The sequence below is a fragment of the Chiloscyllium plagiosum genome, chromosome 19 (assembly GCF_004010195.1).
Source record: "Chiloscyllium plagiosum isolate BGI_BamShark_2017 chromosome 19, ASM401019v2, whole genome shotgun sequence".
Taxonomy (NCBI): Eukaryota; Metazoa; Chordata; class Chondrichthyes; order Orectolobiformes; family Hemiscylliidae; genus Chiloscyllium; species Chiloscyllium plagiosum.
Genome location: NC_057728.1, coordinates 36,120,203 through 36,141,596, shown reverse-complemented (window position 1 = coordinate 36,141,596; position 21,394 = coordinate 36,120,203). Strand labels below are relative to the sequence as shown.

General features: G+C 38.3%; 1 protein-coding gene across 1 annotated transcript in view; it reads left to right on the top strand.

The window, feature by feature from the left end:
* Window positions 1-18,414: 18,414 nt before the first annotated feature.
* The window catches only part of LOC122559681 (transcription factor EC-like), an 83,889-nt gene continuing 80,909 nt past the window's right edge, over window positions 18,415-21,394 (top strand). The window contains exon 1 of the mRNA XM_043709560.1: window positions 18,415-18,456. Within this exon, the coding sequence (XP_043565495.1) occupies window positions 18,430-18,456 (27 nt within the window). The 5' untranslated portion in view covers window positions 18,415-18,429. The remainder of the gene's footprint in view (window positions 18,457-21,394) is intronic.

Sequence of the window (21,394 nt, the reverse complement as noted above, 5' to 3'; positions counted from 1 at the left end):
GCATCAGGCCTTTACTGAAGCACCCTCCTTCATTGGAGTGGCTTTATGGCATGCTGCAGAGAACTTTAAAAAGAAAATATTGGCTAACTGGAGCTCTAAAGGGTGATGTTCCACCTCAGAGTGCTGGATTGCTTAGATTGAGGTGTTGCTTCTGATGTACTGTTGTCAATACTGGTCACCTTTTACCAATGCATATGACACCGTTCCTTGAATATCCAGCTTTGACTGAGGCTAAATGGAAGTCCTGGTCTGCGGTACACATTCTGGTAGAAAGTGCTGGCAGAAAGTGCAGAATGTGATAGAAAGACCTCAGACTTTCCAGGGGTAATATGCAAAATTCTAGATGATAATTCAACTATTTTTTAAAGATATCTAATAAATTAGTGCATTATTTTAATTTGTCACAATGTAAAGAGATTGCTGAATCTAAGATTGCAAACAGTCTCCAAAACACTAGTTCGCAATTCTATTTGCAACCATGCATGGACATTAAAGACTTGTATTGTAAAGACTTTGCTCAGTTCGAGCACTTAAGAAAATTGCAGTCTGTGTACAACCTTGTAGATCAACAGGATAAATCAATCAACAATGACAGCACAGTATGCATATGTTTTCCATAATATCATGACAAAAAAGTAAGAAGAAAGCCGCACATCACAGGCATCCTCATTACTTTTTGAAATGAAAGCAGGTTGTCAAAAGACAGACAAGACCAGGTCAAACTTCACAAGTATTTTTTGCCACTACTCTTTGGCAACAACAAGTTACTTACCTGCCATCATTGACACTGAAATGCTGCATTGCTATCAGCTGTGCTGACTACTATTTCTCATTTGTTAAGGCCAGCTTTTGTTCAGTATGTTTTTTAGAACACCTGTCGTCAGTTTCCTGCTGTTTTTCAAGGTCTGCATGCATCAATAAGTCAATCCTCTCTGCATTCAGAGCAGTCCTCCCTAACCCATCTGGATAAACACAAATAAATAGAGTTGAACCTGCCTTAAAGGTGAGATTAAATAATTACATTTTCCTCAACAGGCTGGATAACGCAGTTTAGGTCTATTATTAGCATTTCAGGTAAGACTTTGGATGCGAGCCTAACTTCAGGTAATAACATCTTCCATTTGAAATTCAAATCCTCACACAGTTACCTTAATGAACTGGGATTTATAATATTAATAATGGTGAGGCTGTCACTACACACCATTACTATAACATAGAATTGACAGTAACATCTGGTGACCACACTTTGTGTAGTTAAACATTGAAATACAAAAGTTGTTATCAGTGATATATTGCTCCTCTGCAGAGTTGCTGTTGCAGTCTTCGTAAGTGGAATTACTCATTTGTCATCAAATTCAACTATTTACACATCGTCTTTGCTATAAAACCCAATGAAGCTCTTAAACCTTGTTCAATCATGAGTAACTGCACTTTTAACAGCATACAAAGTCATCATTATTATTGAACAGCCTCTCTGACCCTGAAAATGATTAAGAAGTATGGAATCACATTCCCACAGAAGAACATTTTGAAATGACAGAATTTTAATCTGTTTTTAAAGATTTATTCTGGTATTTCTGTCTTAACCCGTGCTTCCATTACAATTATTATTTTGCTTTATGTGCAACCATTTAAATATAAGTTATGCTTTCTATTTTTCACTTCCTCCTTTGGTCTTTGTAAGAAATTTTTAGTCTGATTTGCTGTTTAGACTGGATGACAATTTCCCTGATGCTAGCACTTTAGTGCTACAATAAATAGCAACAAAGACAGAACCCCCCAGTCATCACCTTCCACCCTAACAACCTCCGTATACATCGCATCATGCTCTTCCATTTCCACCACCTACAAATAGACCCCACCACCAGAGATATATTTCCATCCCCATCCCTATTCAGTTTTCTGTAAAGGCCGTTCCCTCCATGACTCCCTCGTCAGGTCCACACCTCCCATCAACCCATTCTCCCCCCCCCGGCACCTTCCCCTGCCTCCGCAGGAATTGCAAAACCTGTGCCCACACCTCCCCCCTCACCTCCGTCCAAGGCCCCAAAGGAGTGGTCAATGCAGTCTCCTCTACATTGGGGAGACAGGACACCTACTTGCAGAGCGCTTCAGAGAACATCTTCAGGACACCCACACCAACCAGCCCCATGGCCAAATACTTCAACTCTCCCTCCCATTCTGCTAGGAACATGCAGGTCCTGGGCCTCCTCCATTGCCAATCCCTAATGCCTGGAGGAAGAACGCCTCATCTTCCACTTCGGGACCCTCCAATCCCATGGCACCAATGTGGATTTCACCAGTTTCCTCATTTCCTCTTCCCCCACCTTTATCTCACCACCCCCTTGGCTCACAGTGTCATTCCTGATGAAGGGCTTTTGCCCAAAACATTGATTCTCCTGCTCTTCGGATGCTGCCTGATCTGCTGTGCTTTTCCAGCACCATTCTCTCGACTGCTTCAAGAAATAGTTGAAAGTCACATTTTTAAAAAGGTAAATCAATGCTCTCAAGTCTTTGTGGACTGCTTTCTTCAAGGTCATTAGTGAACCCTACTAATCCATAATTTTGGAGCACTTAGCCTTCTACATTAAGATATCTAATTATTCTTATATAGTGTCCTAGGAGCAGAAGTAGACATTTCAATCCATTTAACCATTTACGGCATTCTCTCAATTCATCAACTTTCCATCTTTTTAAACTGAATTTATTATGTTTTTGTTGATCCCTAATACTTTTAATGTGCATATAGATATCCAGAAATATTTAAGTATCTAAAATACTTAGCTAACACATTTCAAAATTAGGCCATTTTATGTTATTGTTGTGTGAATTGATATGTTGACACTGATATTGAAGTTAAATTCAATTCTTTTCTTCTCAGCTTTTTAAAGAAATGCATCAGATCATAGATCCTTAACCAGCCTGTTGTGAAAAATATAACTATCAATGATGCAGATTCAACTCTACAATATCTACAATATGAAAGAATGCTATTTAGCTAATTATACCAGCTCTTTGGTAGTACCCAATTATCATGTTGCCTGCTCTTTCCCCATGGTCCTATAATATTTTTCCATCTTACTCCATCGCCAATTCTTGCAGTGCATTCCATATTATAAAACTGATGCATGAAAATACATTGCCTAATGTCACCTCCAATACTTTTGCCAGTCACCATGAAGGAGTTTCCTTTGGTTGCTACCTTTTTTGTCACAGGAAACAGTTTCTCTTTATTTATTGCACAAAACACAAAAGGTAAATTCAGAACCTACAAGGCATTCACAAGATAAAAAACTAAATAGGAACTTTTAGAATTGATTTCATAATTGAATGTTTTAATAAAATTGACTTGTAGGGTCACCTTAAGGACATGATGGCACAATATGTGGAGACAGTGAGCATTCGCATTGTGAGGAAAGGATTACCTTGGCTTGTTAACATTCTACTAATCTCACAATGATAAACACATTATTCCTGGGGCAACAAATCAATTAAATGGGCCTTTCACTTGCTCAATTAACATCAAACAACAAACCATACAGTTTCCTTCTTCTAAATGTCTTTTACAGCCACACAAATGAAGTCCTAATTGCTCAGCTTTTCAGTGCATTGGAAGGATTTCTAATGTTGGGTCACTTTCAATTTAGTATATGTTAATCTTGTTTTGGTAATTTATCATTTGCTCTGCTTTTCTTGTCGGATAATAGTGTCTCTTAGCTGGGTATGACATTTTGAATTGTACAAATATGACATTGAAGCGATTCAACAAACAATTTTTTTAATAAGTTCAGTAACAGAGTGTAAGAGAAACAAAATCATAGTTTCTCAACATTCAGACAGACTATTATAGAAGAAGGTTTCTAAATTAACTTAATGGTCTAGTAAAATGATAGTGAAGAAGGCGTTTGGTATGCTTGCCTTTATTAGTCAGAGCATTAAGTACAGGAGTTGGGAGGTCATGTTGCAGCTTTACAGGACAACGATTCAGCCATTTTTGGAGAATTGAATGCAATTCTAGTCTTCCTTCTATAGGAAAGATGTTGTGAAAGTTGAAGGGGTTCAGAAAAGATTTACGAGAATGTTGCCAGGGTTGGAAGGTTGAGCTATAGAGAGAGACCGAATAAGCTGGGAGTATTTTATCTGAAGCATTGGAGGCTTGTGAAGATGCTGATCCTTTAACAAGCTTATGGTGTCCTTAGCTTTTTCAATAGGGGTTGTGAAAGGCAGAGGTTCTGATTTGTCTGGGATAAGACCACTTTGATTATGACTAACAGATACTGCCTCAGACAACAAGCAGGGAAGAGGGCTTTTAATTTTTTTAAAAAACACTTTTACAATGAAAGGGGACAAGCCAGTTCTTCCAGTTCAGGCATTTTTCTAGTTTGGTTTAGTTTTAGCTAGGGACCCTGAGAATCTGGATTAGTGGTGCTGGAAAAGCACAGCAGTTCAGACAGCATCCTAGGAGCAGTAAAATCGATGTTTCGGGCAAAAGCCCTTCATCAGGAATACAGGCAGAGTGCCTGAAAGGTGGAGAGATAAGGCACTCTGCCAGTATTCCTGATGAAGGGCTTTTGCCCGAAATGTCGATTTTTACTGCTCCTGGGATACTGTCTGAACTGCTGTGCTTTTCCAGCACCACTAATCCAGAATCTGGTTTCCAGCATCTGCAGTCATTGTTTTTACCCTGAGAATCTGCTGGGAAAAGAAAGGTTCCATGTTTCAGCCAATGATCCATGACTGATTCTCTCTGCAATCTATTTCTCCTGTAAGAAGCTGGGTTTAAATTTATATTTTTGGCCCAGGGGTGTGTTTATGGGATGTTACGCTTCGTTAAGTTGCAGGGGTATCGTGTTGGTCTAGTTTTCAAGTAGTTGTTACCCTAAATTCTGTTTTCTTCTGCTTGTGTTTCATTCAGTAGTCTGTAAATAAATTCTGTTTTGATTAAGTGAGTGGTTGGATCAACTGCATCACTCCTGGAATATCCACCATACACCTGATTAAAACAAACAGTAAAGTTAGGGTCTTCTTGAAATGTTTTGAGGGGTCTGGCTGGGTTCATAACAGGCTTACGGGTGACCTTATAGTGGTTTATAAAATCATAAAGGGCATGGTTAGGATAAATGGACAAGGTCTTCTCCCCCTGGGGTGGGAGAGTCCAAAACAAGAGGGCATGGGTTTAAGGTGAGAGGGGAAAGATATAAAATGGACCTAAGGGACAAGTTTTTCACACAGAAGGTGGTGCAAGTATAGAATGAGTTGCAAAAGGAAGTGGTGGAGGCTGGTACGATTACAACATTTAAAAAAGCATCTGGATGGATGTACGAGTAGAAAGGTTTCATAGGGATATGGGCCATGTACTTGGAAATGAGACTGGATTAATTTAGATTATCTGGGTTGGCATGGACAAATTAGACCATGTGTGGATTGCGCCTGTCACTGGAACAGACAGCAGTCCTACGTTGACTTGACCAAGGATTAGCCCCCACTTAATTTCCACTTGCTTGAGTAACCATACTGTGTGTTTGCTGTGCAGACAACTAGCCGTGTTGTAGATATCAGTTTGATGGTTTGGTGTGCCCACCATCACCAGATTCCTGTATGACAAGCATGACAAGCAGCCTATCCATGTACTATGCATCAGTACTGCAGAACTGAGAGCTTTTAGACTCTGACACCAACACATTAGGCAAGACCAGACGTGTATGCTGTGAGCATGCAGGTAGAGGCTAAGTAAGCAAGAGGTAAAAGAGCCAGTGACTATCCTGAAACTGCAACCTGGTTCAATCCATGCGTTGGGTGTCTGTCCCTGCATGTCGAGTGTCCTTCCAGGATCCTTTTACTGTTATCTACTGGTGTTCCCTATAATCCAGTCTGTGCTTCCTAACCATCTTGTGGGTGGATTAGCGAGGTACCATGAGATTTTATTGTTTGATGGGATGAAGATTTCTGTACTCAGCTCCCCAGGGAATGGGGAGGATTTAAGTTTTAGAAATTTGCCAATCCTTGTGTCTTTGTAAAAAAGCAACTTTTTAACGGGACGAACAGAACAGATAGGTAGCTTTGCCAAATTACCCGAAGATTAAAACTAAGTTATAACGTTCCTGTACTGCTTTGTATTTATATGATGTTTTAAGCCTCCAATATACATTTTACCTCTTGACATTTTAGATCATGCTAAGCCCAGCAATTTTCTTCATTACTCAGACAGAAAGACCAGGAAGTCTAAAAAGCTAAGTGGTATTTTTTTCTCGTTGAACTGGTGATGTTGGATAACAGTTTGGAAGTCCTGCAGGGAGGACGTTGGAGGAGCTACTGATATTTTACCACTGAGTCTGAGCGCAGGTCGATGTCATGTTAATGATCTACAATATTAGGAAGGCATGGTCAGGTCCAACACAGAGCATTTGAGTTCTTTGTGAAACGTGGCAGAAGACTATCAGGGCCATGTGCTTACAATAATTTTGATAATTTATGAATGCTCAACTGAACAAATCAATGTCTTAATCATGGAAAATTGTTATTGTATTATCATACGTGTGAAACTATGAATACAAACATCATACTTATTTAAAGTAGCATGTGAGATACCAAATTAAACTGTTCAGCTTTACAACAGCAACAGCTACATGTTGAACTTGGCTGTCTCTGATATGTTCAAAAGGAAGAAAATATTTTTGAAAATGTGGGAGCAACAGAATTGGAGAAAAGTTATCAGCTTTGTCAAGTAAGTTGAAAACTTTCTGTAGACTTCTATTTTCATGGTATTTTAAGACTCCAAATTAATTTACCATTTGACATTACTGATCTTATTAAACTCAATTACTTTTTTTAACTACTCAGTGTACCAGGTGGCTTTGCAAATGCCCTCCTCTCCCCAAGTTTCAGTTCATTGCTTATGTTCTAATCCTATTACTGATAACTGATTGAAGTCTGCAGTTCTTTTCAGTTATGCAAAGTTTAAGTCATAATTAAAATCAAAGGGGAATAAAGAACCACGCTAATACCAGTACTTAGCTCTTGCCAGCTTAGTTCAAAAAAATCACTTCATTTGATTGTCAGAAAAATTAAACCCAGTGAGACAAAGCAAAATAAACTGCATCATAATCTGATCTTGTTAAAGTTAATATTTTAAAATATACATAGACAAAGGGCCATAGTAAATAGGAGCAGGAACGGGCCATTGAGTCCTTTAACCCTGCTCTGCCATTCAATATGACAATGGCTAATCATCCAAGTCTGTTCCCACTTTCTCCCTGTGCATTTTGATCCCTTTAGCCCAAAGAATTATATCTCACTCCTTCTTGAAAACATTCTTGAAAAAGGATGGTGTCTTAAAAAAATTAGCCACAGGCAACACTGGTCATCTCATGCTGCTACTTTGCAGCGTGCACATGAACATATTCTCTACTGACAGGATGCTGCTAGCAAGAAAGAAAGTTGCTTTGCCGACCACACAAATGAGCAATAGGCCAACTGAATTTCAGTGCTGGTGTGTTGCCATGTATGCAGGTAGTACATCCCGAAGATTGGTGACTTGGACTTGCTTTTGTTTGCAATTTTCTTTTAATTGTTCATTTATTTCACTGAATGTTCTACTATCCCTGAGAGATTTGAACTGTTTGGTCCAACAACAACTTGTTACTAAAAACCGAAAGAACTGCAGATGCTGGAAATCAGAAACAAAAACAGAAATTGCTGGAAAAGCTTAACAGGTCTGGCAACATCTGTGGAGAGAAATCAGAGTTAACTTTTTGGGTCCAGTAACTCTTCCTCAGAATGACTTGTTACTTCTGGCTAAATACTGATTCCTTCTAACTTCTCCCAACCCATTCGAAAGACCTCTTTCTTCCACTTTTTATGATTCATTTTTTAAAAATTGGACTTCCTTGAAATCTAGTAGAGAAGAGGAGGCAAACCAAATTTACAGAATTGATCAAAATGGGTGGGATGTGGGAGGGCCATGAGGACAGAATTATTAATTAATTTGACGGTCAGAGAAGCTTTTTACATGCAAGGAATAATTTCATAAATGGCTTACTGAACAGGCAGGGTTTTGTAAGTTCTTTATCGGGCCACAAGGTGGAGCTTAACATAGAAGTGATTTGTTTTATTTCAAATCCAGGACAGAAAAATCATGCGACTGTCAGCGCTAACAGTAATGTTTACAGTAATATTGAGCAGTGAAAGGCCTGGTTGCCTCTTTAAATCATCCTCCGTTTAAGCAGCAAGGCTAGTAATGAACAGGTAAAATAGACATGAGAAAGAAAGTATCTTAAAGGTTAGTGGATGATCAGCAATTATTTTCAAGATATGGTTAGATAACCTACTGGAGGATAGAACCTGGAAATGCCTGGCCAGCTGAGTGTTGGGGAGGTGGGAGCAATATACAATAATTTATGTTCATACTTCTTTAAATTTTGAGGTATCCACTTTTGGTTTATTTGCAATATGTTTTAAAATTTTGTAAGCAGTCCTGAAGTAGTTGGTGAGCTCACTATCAGTATGCCTTGAACAGTTCTGGATGGCAAAGTCATTAGCTTCACTATTAGCAATAGTTTAAACGTGTCATTTTATTTTAGATTCTGCAAATTAATTTTCATAATCTTATTGAAATATAGCAGCTAATATTTCCTTTCAATTCAGTAAAAATAAGTGCCGGAAATATTTTTCATGTACTTTACTTCAGCAAATCTGCAGACAAAGTGTAGGTTTCCCCAACAACTTGAATCAAATTATGTCATAATAAACAGAGGGAAAAGAATAAGGCAACTTTGCTGAATTTTTAAGATAGCCATCTTTAATGCCAAGCTTCATGTTTTCCAGAACTTGAGAAAATATCAATTTTGGGGAAATATTTTTGTTTAAGACAGCAGATGTTTACAGAGTTGTATAACTGCTGTTTAGAACTAATAGCTCAACTTCTCTTTCAGTTTCTAATTGGTTTTACGGTAGAGGATGGACAATTAAGTTTAACTTTAATACTTGTTGCAATCCCTCCTTTACTTAATATCAATCATTGTACCAGAATAAGTCCACGAGGGAACGGAAACAATTTTTCCAGCTCTTTCAGCCTATTCTGACTGAAAAACAGATATATATCCTGCGTGTGATTATCAGAGGGCATATGTTAATAGCTAGTCCCATATAAAGTAGGTTTCACAGGTCTTCCTCCCTCACCTCAACCTAACCATCCCAGGAGAACACCAGCAACTGGATACATATTAAAGAGGCCTTCTTACCCTGTTCAGAAGAGCAGGTCAAAATCACAGCCTGTGGATTCAATGGGGAAGATTGGCAGTTGAACCCCTTGGATAAATTTTAATTTGCTTGCCCAGCCTGAATGTGAAGAAGTGAAGGTTTGTCTTGTTTTTGAAGGAGGCTGCATTTTTTTAAAATTTGCTGGTCTATATGCAATTGTCCTGGTCAGCTTCAGAACTCAGAGTTGTTCTCAAAACTTTCAGTAGCATCTTCAGAGTGTCCTTGTGGTGCTTTCTTTGACTATCGTGACAGTGCACTCCATGCTCAAGGTCTCCACTTTAGTAAGTGACTGTCAGATGTTCTGGCTAAATGATTAACTTAACTCAATTGTGACTATCTCAGTGTGGTATGGATGCTTTCTTTGTCAGCTCAGGCGAGCACCTCAATTTCTAATATTTATCCCACTGTCTATCCTTCAGAAGTGTTTAGAAACAGCTTACCAGAAAGTGGTTGAGCTTCTTTATATGCCATTGGTATACATTTAAGATCACCTACTGTTTGGAAGTCAGGCTTATTCCTCTTCATTTGAAGTCTCTTAAAGTTATGTTTGCTTTGGTAATTCTTGAAACTGTTTCATTATCAATACATTCAGTTTGAGGGAATGTACCACTGAAGTAAGTGAACTTAACCACTGATGGTAGGATCTAGTCATTGACTGAAACCTTGGGTTTGAGCTGGGGCTTACATTACTTCAGTTTTCTTGTTGCTGTCCACAAAGGTGAAGTTGTCACATACATTAGAGAACATGTTTACACTGTGCATTTCTAGTTCTGCACTGGCAGTTAATGCACCTTCATCAGCAAATAGAAGATTATGAAATATACCTTGGAGACCTTGGTCATGGCCTGGAGTTGTCTAATATTGAGAAGCTTCTAATCCTTGTGAAATATGATGTCAATGCCAGGATCATTGTCATGGGATTCCAAGAGAATGGTGGAGAAAAATAATATGCTGAAGAGCGTTAGCTCTAGGACATAGCCCTGATTAATTCACTTACTGATTGGGAATAGATCAGATGACTACCATCATGTACAAGCGTGCTGTCATGGAACTGACAAACCATTGTGCTGAATCTCTCAGGGCAGCCAAAGGTGCTCTATGTTAACTGTGTCAAGGTAACTTGGTCAGGCCAACAAGCCTGGTGTAGAGGTCTGAAACACACAGAAACAGGGAACTGGAGGAGAGAGTCAGCAGATCTGGCAGCATGTTTGTAAAGAAAACAAGAGTTAATGTTTCAGGTCCAGTGATCTTCCTTCAGAACTGATAGCAGCTAGGAAAAGGTGGTATTCATGCAGATGATGGAAGGTAGGGGGTGAGGAGGAGGAGGAGGAGGAGGAGTGAGCGGACAAATGGAAAAGGAGTCTTGAGAGAGAGAGAAAGTTGGAAGGGATTGTTGAGAGTAAGACATGGAAGAAAAGCAGCTTGCTAAGTGATAATGGAGACTGAGTGGGTGAAAATGGGTTGGCTGTCCTGAAAGCAACCCATGTCATGATGTGGGATATGAGAGTAGGTAATAGATATCAAAAGAAGTAGTCATGTTCTAAAATTATTAAACTTGATATTGAGTTCTCAAGGCTGTTATGTCCTCAAACAGAAGGTGAGTTTCAGAATTTCCCATTTGCAGGCATCAGCCACCTCCTCTTCACCACAGATGTGCAATCTCTCAACACGTCAATTCCCCATCAGGATGGTCTTAGGGCCACCTGCTTCTTCCTAGAATGTGTACTCTGAGTAGTGTAGACCCATTGACATTGAAAACTGGTGGTGAACCTGCAGCCTTGGGTCTTTAGACAGTTTTCAGAGTATCACAAAATTTCCTCCTGCTCTTGTGCTTTGCATGTGACTGAAATTCTTCTACATTTTAAAGTCAAGAATCTTCCACCTTCCTGATTGTGCACAGGACTGTCCAGATCTGGCAGCATATTTGGAAAGAAAACAGAGTTAATATCTCATGTCCAGTGATCTTTCTTCAGAATTGAATTGACTACCTCCGCTGGCAGTACATTCTACACATTCACCACTCTCTGTGTAAAGAACCTACCTCTGACATCTCCTCTATACCTTCTTCCAATCACAGTAAAATTATGACCCCTCGTGACAGCCATTTCTGACTGGGGAAAAGTCTCTGGCTATCTACTCAATGCCTCTCATTACCTTGCACACCTCGATCAAGTCATCTCTCTTCCCTCTTCTGTCCAGTGTGAAAAGGCCTAGCTCACTCAACCTCTTTCCATAAAGCAAGCCCTCCAATCCAGGCAGCATCCTGGTAAATCTCCTCTGCAACTTTTCTAAAGCACCTACATCCTTTCTATAATGAGCCAACCAGAACTGGACACAATATTCCAAGTGTGGTTTTATAGAACTGCAGCAAAACCTCATAGCTCTTAAACTCAATCCTCTGTTAACGAAAGCCAAAACACCATATGCCTTTTTAACAACTCTAACAATCTGGGGGGCAACTTTGAAGGATCTATGTACGTGGACCCCAAGATCCCGTTGTTCCTCCACACTGCCAAGAATCCTGTCGTTAACCCTATATTCAGCATTCAAATTCAACCTTCCCAAAATAAATCACTTTGCATTTATCCAGGTTGAACGCCATCTGCCACTTCTCTACCCAACTCTGCATCCTGTCAATGTCTTTTTGCAACAGCCCTCCATACTATCCACAATACTACCCACCTTTGTGTCATTGGCAAATTTACTAACCCACCCTTCCACTTCTTCATCCAAGTAATTTATAAAAACTACAAAGAGTAGAGGCCCAAGAACAGATCCCATCAGGACACTGCTGGTCACTGACCTCCAGGCAGAATAGTTTGCATCCACTACCACTCACTGTCTTCTTTCGGCCAGCCAATTCTGTATCCAGACAGTTAAATTTCCCTGTATCTCATACCTCCTAACTTTCTGAATGAGACTAACGTGGGTACCCTTATCAAATGCTTTACTCTAGGAGGAGGCAATGGCCTGCTGCTAATATCGCTAGACAGGCACTCCAGAGATCCAGATAATGTTCTGGGGACCTGGATTCAAATCTTGCCACAACAGATGGTCGAATTTGAATTCAATAAATATCTGGAATTAAGAATCCAATGATGACCATTAATCCATTGTCGATTGTCGGAAAAACCCATCCGGTTCACTAATGTCCTTTAGAGAAGGAAACTGCCATCCTTATTTGGTCTGGCCTACGTATTACTCCAGAATTGCAGCAATGTGGTTGACTCTTAACTGCCCTCTGGTCAGTTGGGGGAGGCAATAAATGCTGCCTAGCCAGTGATGCCTTTGTCCTATGAATGAATATTAAAAAAACCTGAAATTCATATACACCCACATCCACTGCTTGACCTTCGTCAACCTTTCTTGTCACATCCTCAAAGAACTCAATAAGGCTTGTGAGGCATGACCTGCCCCTCACAAAGCCATGCTGACTATCTTTAACAAAACTATGTTTTTCAACAGTCATAAATTCTATCTCTCAGAATCCTTTCCAGTATGTTGCTTACCAATGACGTAAGGCTGACTGGTCTGTAATTCCCAGGAATTTCCCTAATCCCTTTCTTGAACAAAGGAACAACATTGGCCTCCCTCCAATCAGCGGGTACTACTCCCATGGAGAGTGAGGATGCCAAGATCATTACCAGAGGGATAGCAATCCCATTCCTCACTTCCTGTAGTAACCTTGGATATAGCTGGTCCGGCTCTGTGGACTTATCTATCTTGATGCTTCCCAGAATTTCCAGCACATCCATTTCCTTAATATCAACTTTTGTGATGATTCTGAATAATGGGGCTAGATTTATAGTACTGACCCAGTGAGGCATGACACCCAGTAATGAAATCTGAAAAGGTAGACCTGTCACTGAGAATAGAATTCTCAGCTTTAGACAATTACAAGCCAAGCAGCAGTATACTAACAACATTTGGTGCTGATAGAGGTCTCTGCATGCTTTTGACTTCCACCTCTTGCACATCTCACAGTTTTTATCACCCCACATTAAAGTTATGGCCTTCAGCTGCAAAGGCCCTAAGCCTTTCTGCTTCTTCCTTCTCATTTAAGATACGCATTAACATTTATTGGTCACTGCCCTTGTATATTTCAGTGTCACCAATATTAGTCATAATCTGTAAAATATTAATCACATTCTAAAGGCATAAAGTCTGCTTCAGGAATGGCTGACAAAAATCTCTTGATTGTCCTTATCCACGATGTTGAGTGCCAATGGGGTGTCCCTACCTTTGAGCCAGGAAGCCCAGTTTCAAGTCTCACCTGCTCCAGAGGTGTGCAATAGCATTGCTGAACAGGTTGGTTAGAAAATGTATATGATTAAAATAGATCATGTTGTTTGTCTCTACCTCTGAACTAGCAGAGCTGGCTTCAAGTTTAGAAGTGTGTGATAACATTGTTGAACAGGTGATTAGGAAATATCTCGACCTGTGCTGTAATTTCTGTCATTTATCACGACTTCACATGAGAAACAGGAATAAGAGTGGGGGTCTCGGAGCCTTGAGCCTGTTTTGCCATTCGATAGTATCATGGCAGATCGGACAGTCATCATATCCACATTCATATCCTTTCCCCATCACCCTTGATTCTCTTACTGATCACAAAACTATCTATCGGAGCTTTAAACATATGCAAAGATGTTTCCCCACAGCTGTCGTGGCAAAGAGTACAAAGACACTCAACCCTCTCAGGGAAGGAATTCCTCCTCATCTCAGTCTTAAGTTGGTGTCCCTTTATTCTGAGACTATGCTGTCTGGTCCTAGACCCTCCTCTGAGGGGAAACATCCTCTCAGCATTTACCCACTCAAACCCCCAAAGTATCCTTTATGTTTCAATGAGATCACCTCTCATTCTTCTAAATTCTCGTGAGTTGAGACTCGGCCTGTTTAGCCTTTGCTCATAAGGCGATTCCTCCATACCAGGGGTCACCCGAGTGAACCTTCACTGAACTGTCTCCAATGAAATTATATCTTTGCTTTTATAAGGGAATGGCCTCCTCTTCCCTTTTGCTTCTTTCACTTTTGCAATGATCCTGCTGTATTGTGTCTCATTTGTGCCTGATATAACTGCATCCTCGCCTGGGAAGTAATATTGCAGCTGCCTTGGCTGATCCACTAAAGTCCAACAATGTCCCAATCAAGTCCAAACATGATACTGCACTTTCAAAGTTTGCAACTGTATAATTCAAATGCACCTCTTCTGGAAAGTGAAAAATGTGTGAAATTGAGAAAGTTCCATGAAGGAACACAGACCAAGAAGTCAAATAAAAATATTTATGGAACTGTTCAAAATAACTATAGGTGTGTAAAAAGCAGGCAAATGTCACTTGTGAAATTATAGTCCAATTCCATCAGTATGTCTGTAGACATTGAAGGGTCTCTTAGACTTAGGTTCAGTTTAGCTGATACAAGTTGTCTGCATTTGAGTAAATGTGGTGCATCACCTTTTGTAGAAAGGTGATGCACCGTATGTATTGGAGAAACAGAATTCTACAGTTTCAAAGATCTTAGTATCTTTGTTGCTTAATGCTTAAACATGATGTAGTTTTCCTCCTGTGGCCAACATACAAATGTTGTGGATACTAAATGGACATTTGCAGTTGATAAAATCTAGTGGGCCTTTTGTATTTTCTTTCTAATGACCAAACAATTTTACTGAAAAATAATTATCGCACTGTAATTTTCAGAGTCTGTTCAGAGTATCACTTTAGTGAAACTACCGGGCTTCAAACTATTTAATGGATTATTTCAAAATACTACAATGCTTCAACTACAATGTTACATATTTGCAGACAGAAAATGCCTTTGAAGCTTCAAAACTGCAAGGATAAAAGTACTGAAATACCATAACAGTAAGAATGTGAGGTCAAAAGATTTGCGACAGAAAGTTAATTCCAAATGCCATTTTAGCTTGAGAAACTAGCTTGTTTAAACATGATTGTTTAATTGAATTATGAACAGAAAACCTATATATATATATATATATATATGTGTGTGTATATATATGTAAATCAATGAATTTAAATATTTTAGAGCTGTCAATTAAGACAGCAGTGTTTTTACAGATCCCTGCATTTCACACTTGTTTTCCTTAATAATTGAACCAGTGATGCTCCTGCAAATATCTGGCAGCATCGTTTATCAGAGAGTCACTTCAAGAATTTTCTTTACTTGTGAATGTGTAACATACAGTACATCTAGATGATTTGTTAGAAAACAAATATACTGTGAACACCAAAGAAAAGTTATCACTTACAAGTCTATTCCAAAGCCTACAATTGCATTTTGGAGCTATCTTTATCAGTTTCTTCTCTCCCTGATTCCTCCCTGTTATCTAACCAGTCTTTATAACCCTTAGACTAGCTAGAACACTTTATTCTTGCTGACTACAGTAGGATTAGTGGAAAAGATTATCTGCATCACCTATTATTCAATGTATTTTGAATGCAGTTAATTTATATGAAACTCAACCACAATAATCTATTCATGGCTTGTTAGGCTGGAAATGCTGATGCTCAACTTAGTTGGCACAGAAGAAAGAATTTTTGTATATTATGATAGTGAGGAGAAGGATAGAGAGAATGGAAGTCAACATGAGAAAAGATGATGGATTAGGCCCCAATGATTGAGCCTATTTTTCCTCACCCATATTATAGAAATGTTTGATCTTAAGAATATGGAACTTACTACCATAAAAGCAGTCAGTCAAATAACACAGATGCAATTAAAGGGAAGCTAGATAAATACATTGGAGAACGGAATAAAAGGATATGCTTTTTTCAGTTTGATGACATTGAGGAAACTTGTGTGAAGCACAAACACCAGCATGGAGATATCAACCCGAATGGCCTGTTGCTGTGTCAGAAAACCTATGTAATAACTCTTCCATTTCATTGCAAAATACCTGTCTATCTGAAGTGAAGTCTGTCACTACGAATTAATTTTGTCAGGTGCCAATTTGTGGGAGATATGTGGGACAAATGAGCTCACTCGGTATGGTATGTCAGGACATTGTCTTTTATAAGAAATATATTTTATAGTTTCACCAGCACTTTTTCAAGATTGAACTGCAGAGTTGCAATAATAGCAAGGGCTAGATGGTTCCTCTTTCAATCAGTGTCACACAGTTCTAGTTATTCTGTGTAAGTGAGGAAATGTAACCCAAGGACTCCTTCTGGACTTGCAAAATATGGTACAAACTCAAAACCTCCTACTAAATTTTGTAATCCAATAAGGATTCCAATGTTAACCAAAAACATTGTTTGTGAATGAAGGTTTGAAAAAGTTTCTTCCTGACCAATTCATTAAAATGAGATAAAAGTATTTTTAAATAAGAAATAAATTCTTTATAAATAGAAAATATTTTAGATCAGATTAAAAATGAAAAGTAATTGAGTTAATACTGCTGTTTAAATCAATTTGTAGATTTTTAACTGAAGTTTGAGCAATAATTTAAGCAATATGGTGGAAAGAATAATGTATTACTTGATTTACATAACCCTTAGGAAACAAACATTCAACGATAGAGAAAGACAATTTGTCAAAACATTTTGTTAAGATGAGTGTGCTTAGATTTGAATGCAATCCTTCCTGATATCATTACCATATAGTTCCTCTTAGCAGTTCTGGAATTTATTTAGTAAGTAAAATTGTCTAACTAGGGTAACTAAAGGCAGTGTACAATCAATAAAAAAAACCCATAGCAACACAAGAGCAGAAGTAGGCCATTCAACCCCTTAAATTGGCTCTGCTGTTCAGTTAGGACCGGAGTGATTATCTCAATTCTATTTACCCAGCTTTTTCCATATCCCCCTATATACTTAACAAAGGTAAACAAAGAATCTCGGTACTGAACATTTCAATTAACCCAAAAGCCATGGTTTTTTTATTTGAGTGATTTCTTGATTTCAAGTATCCTTTATGTTGAAAAGTACTTTCTGATCTCGCTCCCAAACAGCTTTGTGCTAATTTCAAGATAATGCCCTCTCATTCTGGATTCCTCTACCAGAGGAAAAAACAATCTTTATTTACCCGACTTAATCTTTTTATCAGTTTGAACATATTGATTAAACTGAATGAAACTTCAAAACACAAAGTTATACAACTCGTGTTTACCAAATTTGCCTCATAGAGGTAAATAAACAACCCTTCTTAAAATACAGTGAACATTTCTGTTTTGTAATGATTACATTTTTGAAAGTAGATTAAACATGCTAATTATAAATCTACTTGATGATCTAGGTTTACAGTTAAGTACTTGAACAATATTCATGTTTTATATTGGATTGGTAACATATTTTTGAATAACAGCATTTCAGAAAAAGAATAAGATTAAAAATCACTTAGACTTGAACAGGTTAGTATGTGGATGAGGAGCATTGGGTTCTGCACAATTCAATCCATTGTTAGTGAATGTTGACAATGATTGTAGCAAACACATGATCAAGGAGAAATCTGAACAGTGGTAGCCTTAATTTAAAACATTGTGCAGAGGATGAGCAATCCAGGGCCAGTGGCTGATGGCCTCCATTGGTGAGCAAGAATTCCATTATAAAATAGACCCAGGCAATTCCTCAAAATCCCCTGCTCTCGACATTGCAGTTGGAGACCTGGAGGATATTTTAGAACAGAGATTAAAAGAACCTGGGATGGTGTACAAAAAACACCAAGAATTGGATTAATTGGCATAGCACAAGGTGGCTGGGCACAGTTGGGGAAAGTGTCAGTCTTAGAAGAATCCCTACTACCAAGTACGAGTGTCCATGCAATTAGCTGTTCGAACTCTTAACCCTTACAGGATAATTAATGAATAACAGAGGGGATCAGGACAAAGACACACAGTGATTTGGTGAGTCCTAGCAAGTAATACATCAAAGAATGTTAGTAATTGGCCCTGTGGCTTTCATTCTTTGCCCTATTTCTTTCAATTCATTGACTCAAAATAATGGGTTCAGGTTCATTATCAACAGGTTTAAGTACTAAGATTCCAACACTTCAACAAAGCTCTGATTGTGGCTGTATTTGTAGCGCTCAGTCCTGTACCTACTATTCAGCTATGTTTGAAAGGTAACACAGTCACTTAACAGTGATTTTGAGGCTCTCTGCAAGTTGGATTGCAGAAGTTCGACAACTTATCTCAGTCAAGATTTCCTTTATTCAGTGATGTTGGAATACAGCTGGTATGGGCAGGTAAGTACTGTTTAAAGAGATAGTTTGCATTTTTAAAAGTCATTGTAAACCAATCTCTGCTAACTAATAAAATCTAGAGATAATTCATTATTTTTAGCAACTGTCTATCATGTGAATGTTGCGTATGATGTATCAGAGAAAGAATTATAATTAACTTCTGAATTGAAGACTACATGGAGTTTCAGATGAGCTTGAATTTCCAGTGAATCTCAGCATTTTATCTTTTTGCTGGTCTTGCACAAAATGCTGTGTGATGTGTGACAGAGCACAGCTTTGTAGTTGCTCATTTTGCAATGCCTCTTGTGGGTTAGTGGTAAAGTGCAATAGCAAGAGGTTATTACATACCAGAGCATGAATGTTGAAATTTCAACAGTTGCAGTTTTTCAAACAAATGTTAATACTGACAAGAAACACATATTAGTGCCATTATTATCCGTGCATGAAGTAAAATCCGGTTGTTTCAGTTTAATGGTGAACTCATTTTTCTACCAACTACATATCACTACGTTCAAAGCAATACTCGAGTAAATAGGATAACTCGTTTAGAATTTTTGATTTTCACCAGATTGATTGATTTTGCACGTTTTATTGGCAAGAGTGAGAAAATGAAACCTTTGGGTAAGAGATATATATAGACATAGATTCCCGAATAAAAGTGCAGGATACTATCTACAGCTTATTCTTGCATTATTTTAGTTTTAGGTTTCCATTTTATTTTAATTTTAAATTTACAATTATTCACGACAAAGAGATTTGCACTTAATTAACAATCTTTCTAATCTTAGGACATCCCAAAATGCTCTACAATCATCAAAGTAATTTTGGTATTTAGTGTAGTCACTGTCATAATGCAGGAAAAAGCATCCAAAATAATTATGTGTTTAAAACTGTTTAAATGCAGTTTAAGCATTTGCAAAGTTTTACTGAAGATAAATCAGCTCTGTTTATCAGTAGATGTTCATTATTTACTGAAATTAACTAAACTCTCCAGTAATGCAAGCTCCACTAGGAAGTTGATCCCTCCTAATATCATATTATAATATTGTACATTAACTTGTCAATATGTTTGCAAAGCCAAGCGCTAAAAATATGATTTTTCTTATCCTGACATTTTGTGCAATTGCTCTTTAGTTATGTTGTGTCCAAAGTAATTTGTTTTAATATTCATTGTTACTTGACTACAACTGTAATTTATGGAGTTGTGTGCAGCAAAATGTGTGCGCTACTGCCTAATTGTAATTGGAACTTTCAACAGAATTCTCCATGGTCTTTTAACTTCAACAACAGTGAGGTGGTTTAACATAACATACTTCAAAAATAACATGGCCCATTTTCTGCACATGCAGTTCTCAGACAGCTCTGCTGGCCTGTGTTTAATACTCAAATTTTAAACCATCACATCTGCCAACCTGAATTTCTAATTCAACATTCCCTTGAAATGTTGTGAAGCTACAAAATAAAACTATTGCAGAGGCATCTGGAGATTAAAATGGGATGCAGATAAATGGTTATTGATTAATTTATTGAAAAAACACTAGACATTTGGTGCATTTCCTGTGGCTGTAAGTCCATGATGCCCCTTAGTTTTTGCACTATGATGCTCTGGGTGACATTGATGGCATCTTCTAATGTGGCAAGAAAATTAGCAAAGATCTCTATTTGTTATTAAGGATCTAATTCTTTGTCTCTATTGATACATAAAACAGGATGAGAGATTACACTAGAGTTTGTCCACTTGATAATTTTTCTTAGGACTCAACGTACCATAGGTTGCACCCATTTTGCTTTGCATTTTACCAATCACTACCATGCAATCTTTTAAATATATTGCTCCATATTCACTGCTGATTTATGAACAAAGGCAGCACATCATAAAGGTCTTATGCTCCATATCCTGGCAATAGTCACAATTTATTAAGCCTTCCCTGTCCTCTGTTGCCTTTATTTCAAAAGGGTTAACAAGCAACACATTGCCTATTAGGTGACAAGGATGCTTGTCTTGAGATTTGACTTGTGACTCCCGGGATCTACTTGTGCATAGGTGTTGTATAATAAGAGCTATGCTACTATAAAAAGGCACACTCAAGCAACTTTTTCATTGCCAGAAAGATTTGGAAGTGTAGCCATAAATATGTATCCAGATGTGTGGTTGTCTGTTGCGTGCTCCATAACTTCACCCTCACAGGAGATACGGCATTCTAACGCTCAAATAGTGACAAGTCTGGAAAGGTAAATAGGGGTGGGAGAATGATAGCCTGTACACTTTCTTTGAGAAGGGGAGTAAGTGGCAAAGTTAACTTTTCCCCTTTGGTGTCACCTGTTGTTTGGAGTTACACATAGCCTTCATGTGCGTTAAAAGAGTATGCTAGTGAGATTTGTGTGAGATATAGGGAGATATGGGATGTGAGTTATGTGTGGATTAGGATTGAAAGAATAGTGAGTCTACAAGTGTAAAGAGGTATGTAACAAAGTGTTGTAGGACGTTGAAGGGAATCAAAGAACAGTAATTTAATGAATAGTGTGAGCCCCAACATCAATGTAGGGAGGGAAGTGTGAGCAGATACTGAGAGTAGCATTGTTAGCTTTACTTATCCATTGAGGTCAGTGAACCTTTTGCACAATTTCAATCATGTCCTGTGTGTAAAGAGCATAATATTTGCATAATCTGTGGCCTCCTTCCATTGTCAATTAGAGTTGATACTTACAAAGGTTTCCTGTCATTATGGATGAATATGCGATTCCCCTTGTTTCCACCGGCTGTGCTTTTAATCCAGCATCCATGAAATCGTGCTACAGCCCCATTTGTTTCAGCAATTCCTCTCCTTATGTCAGCTCTGTCGTCTGCAAACAGAAAGTTCCTCAACATTAAGGGGTGCTGGCTGCCTTGATGTGATGTCAAAACCCCCTGAAATCTAACTCTTTCCCCAACAAATGTGTA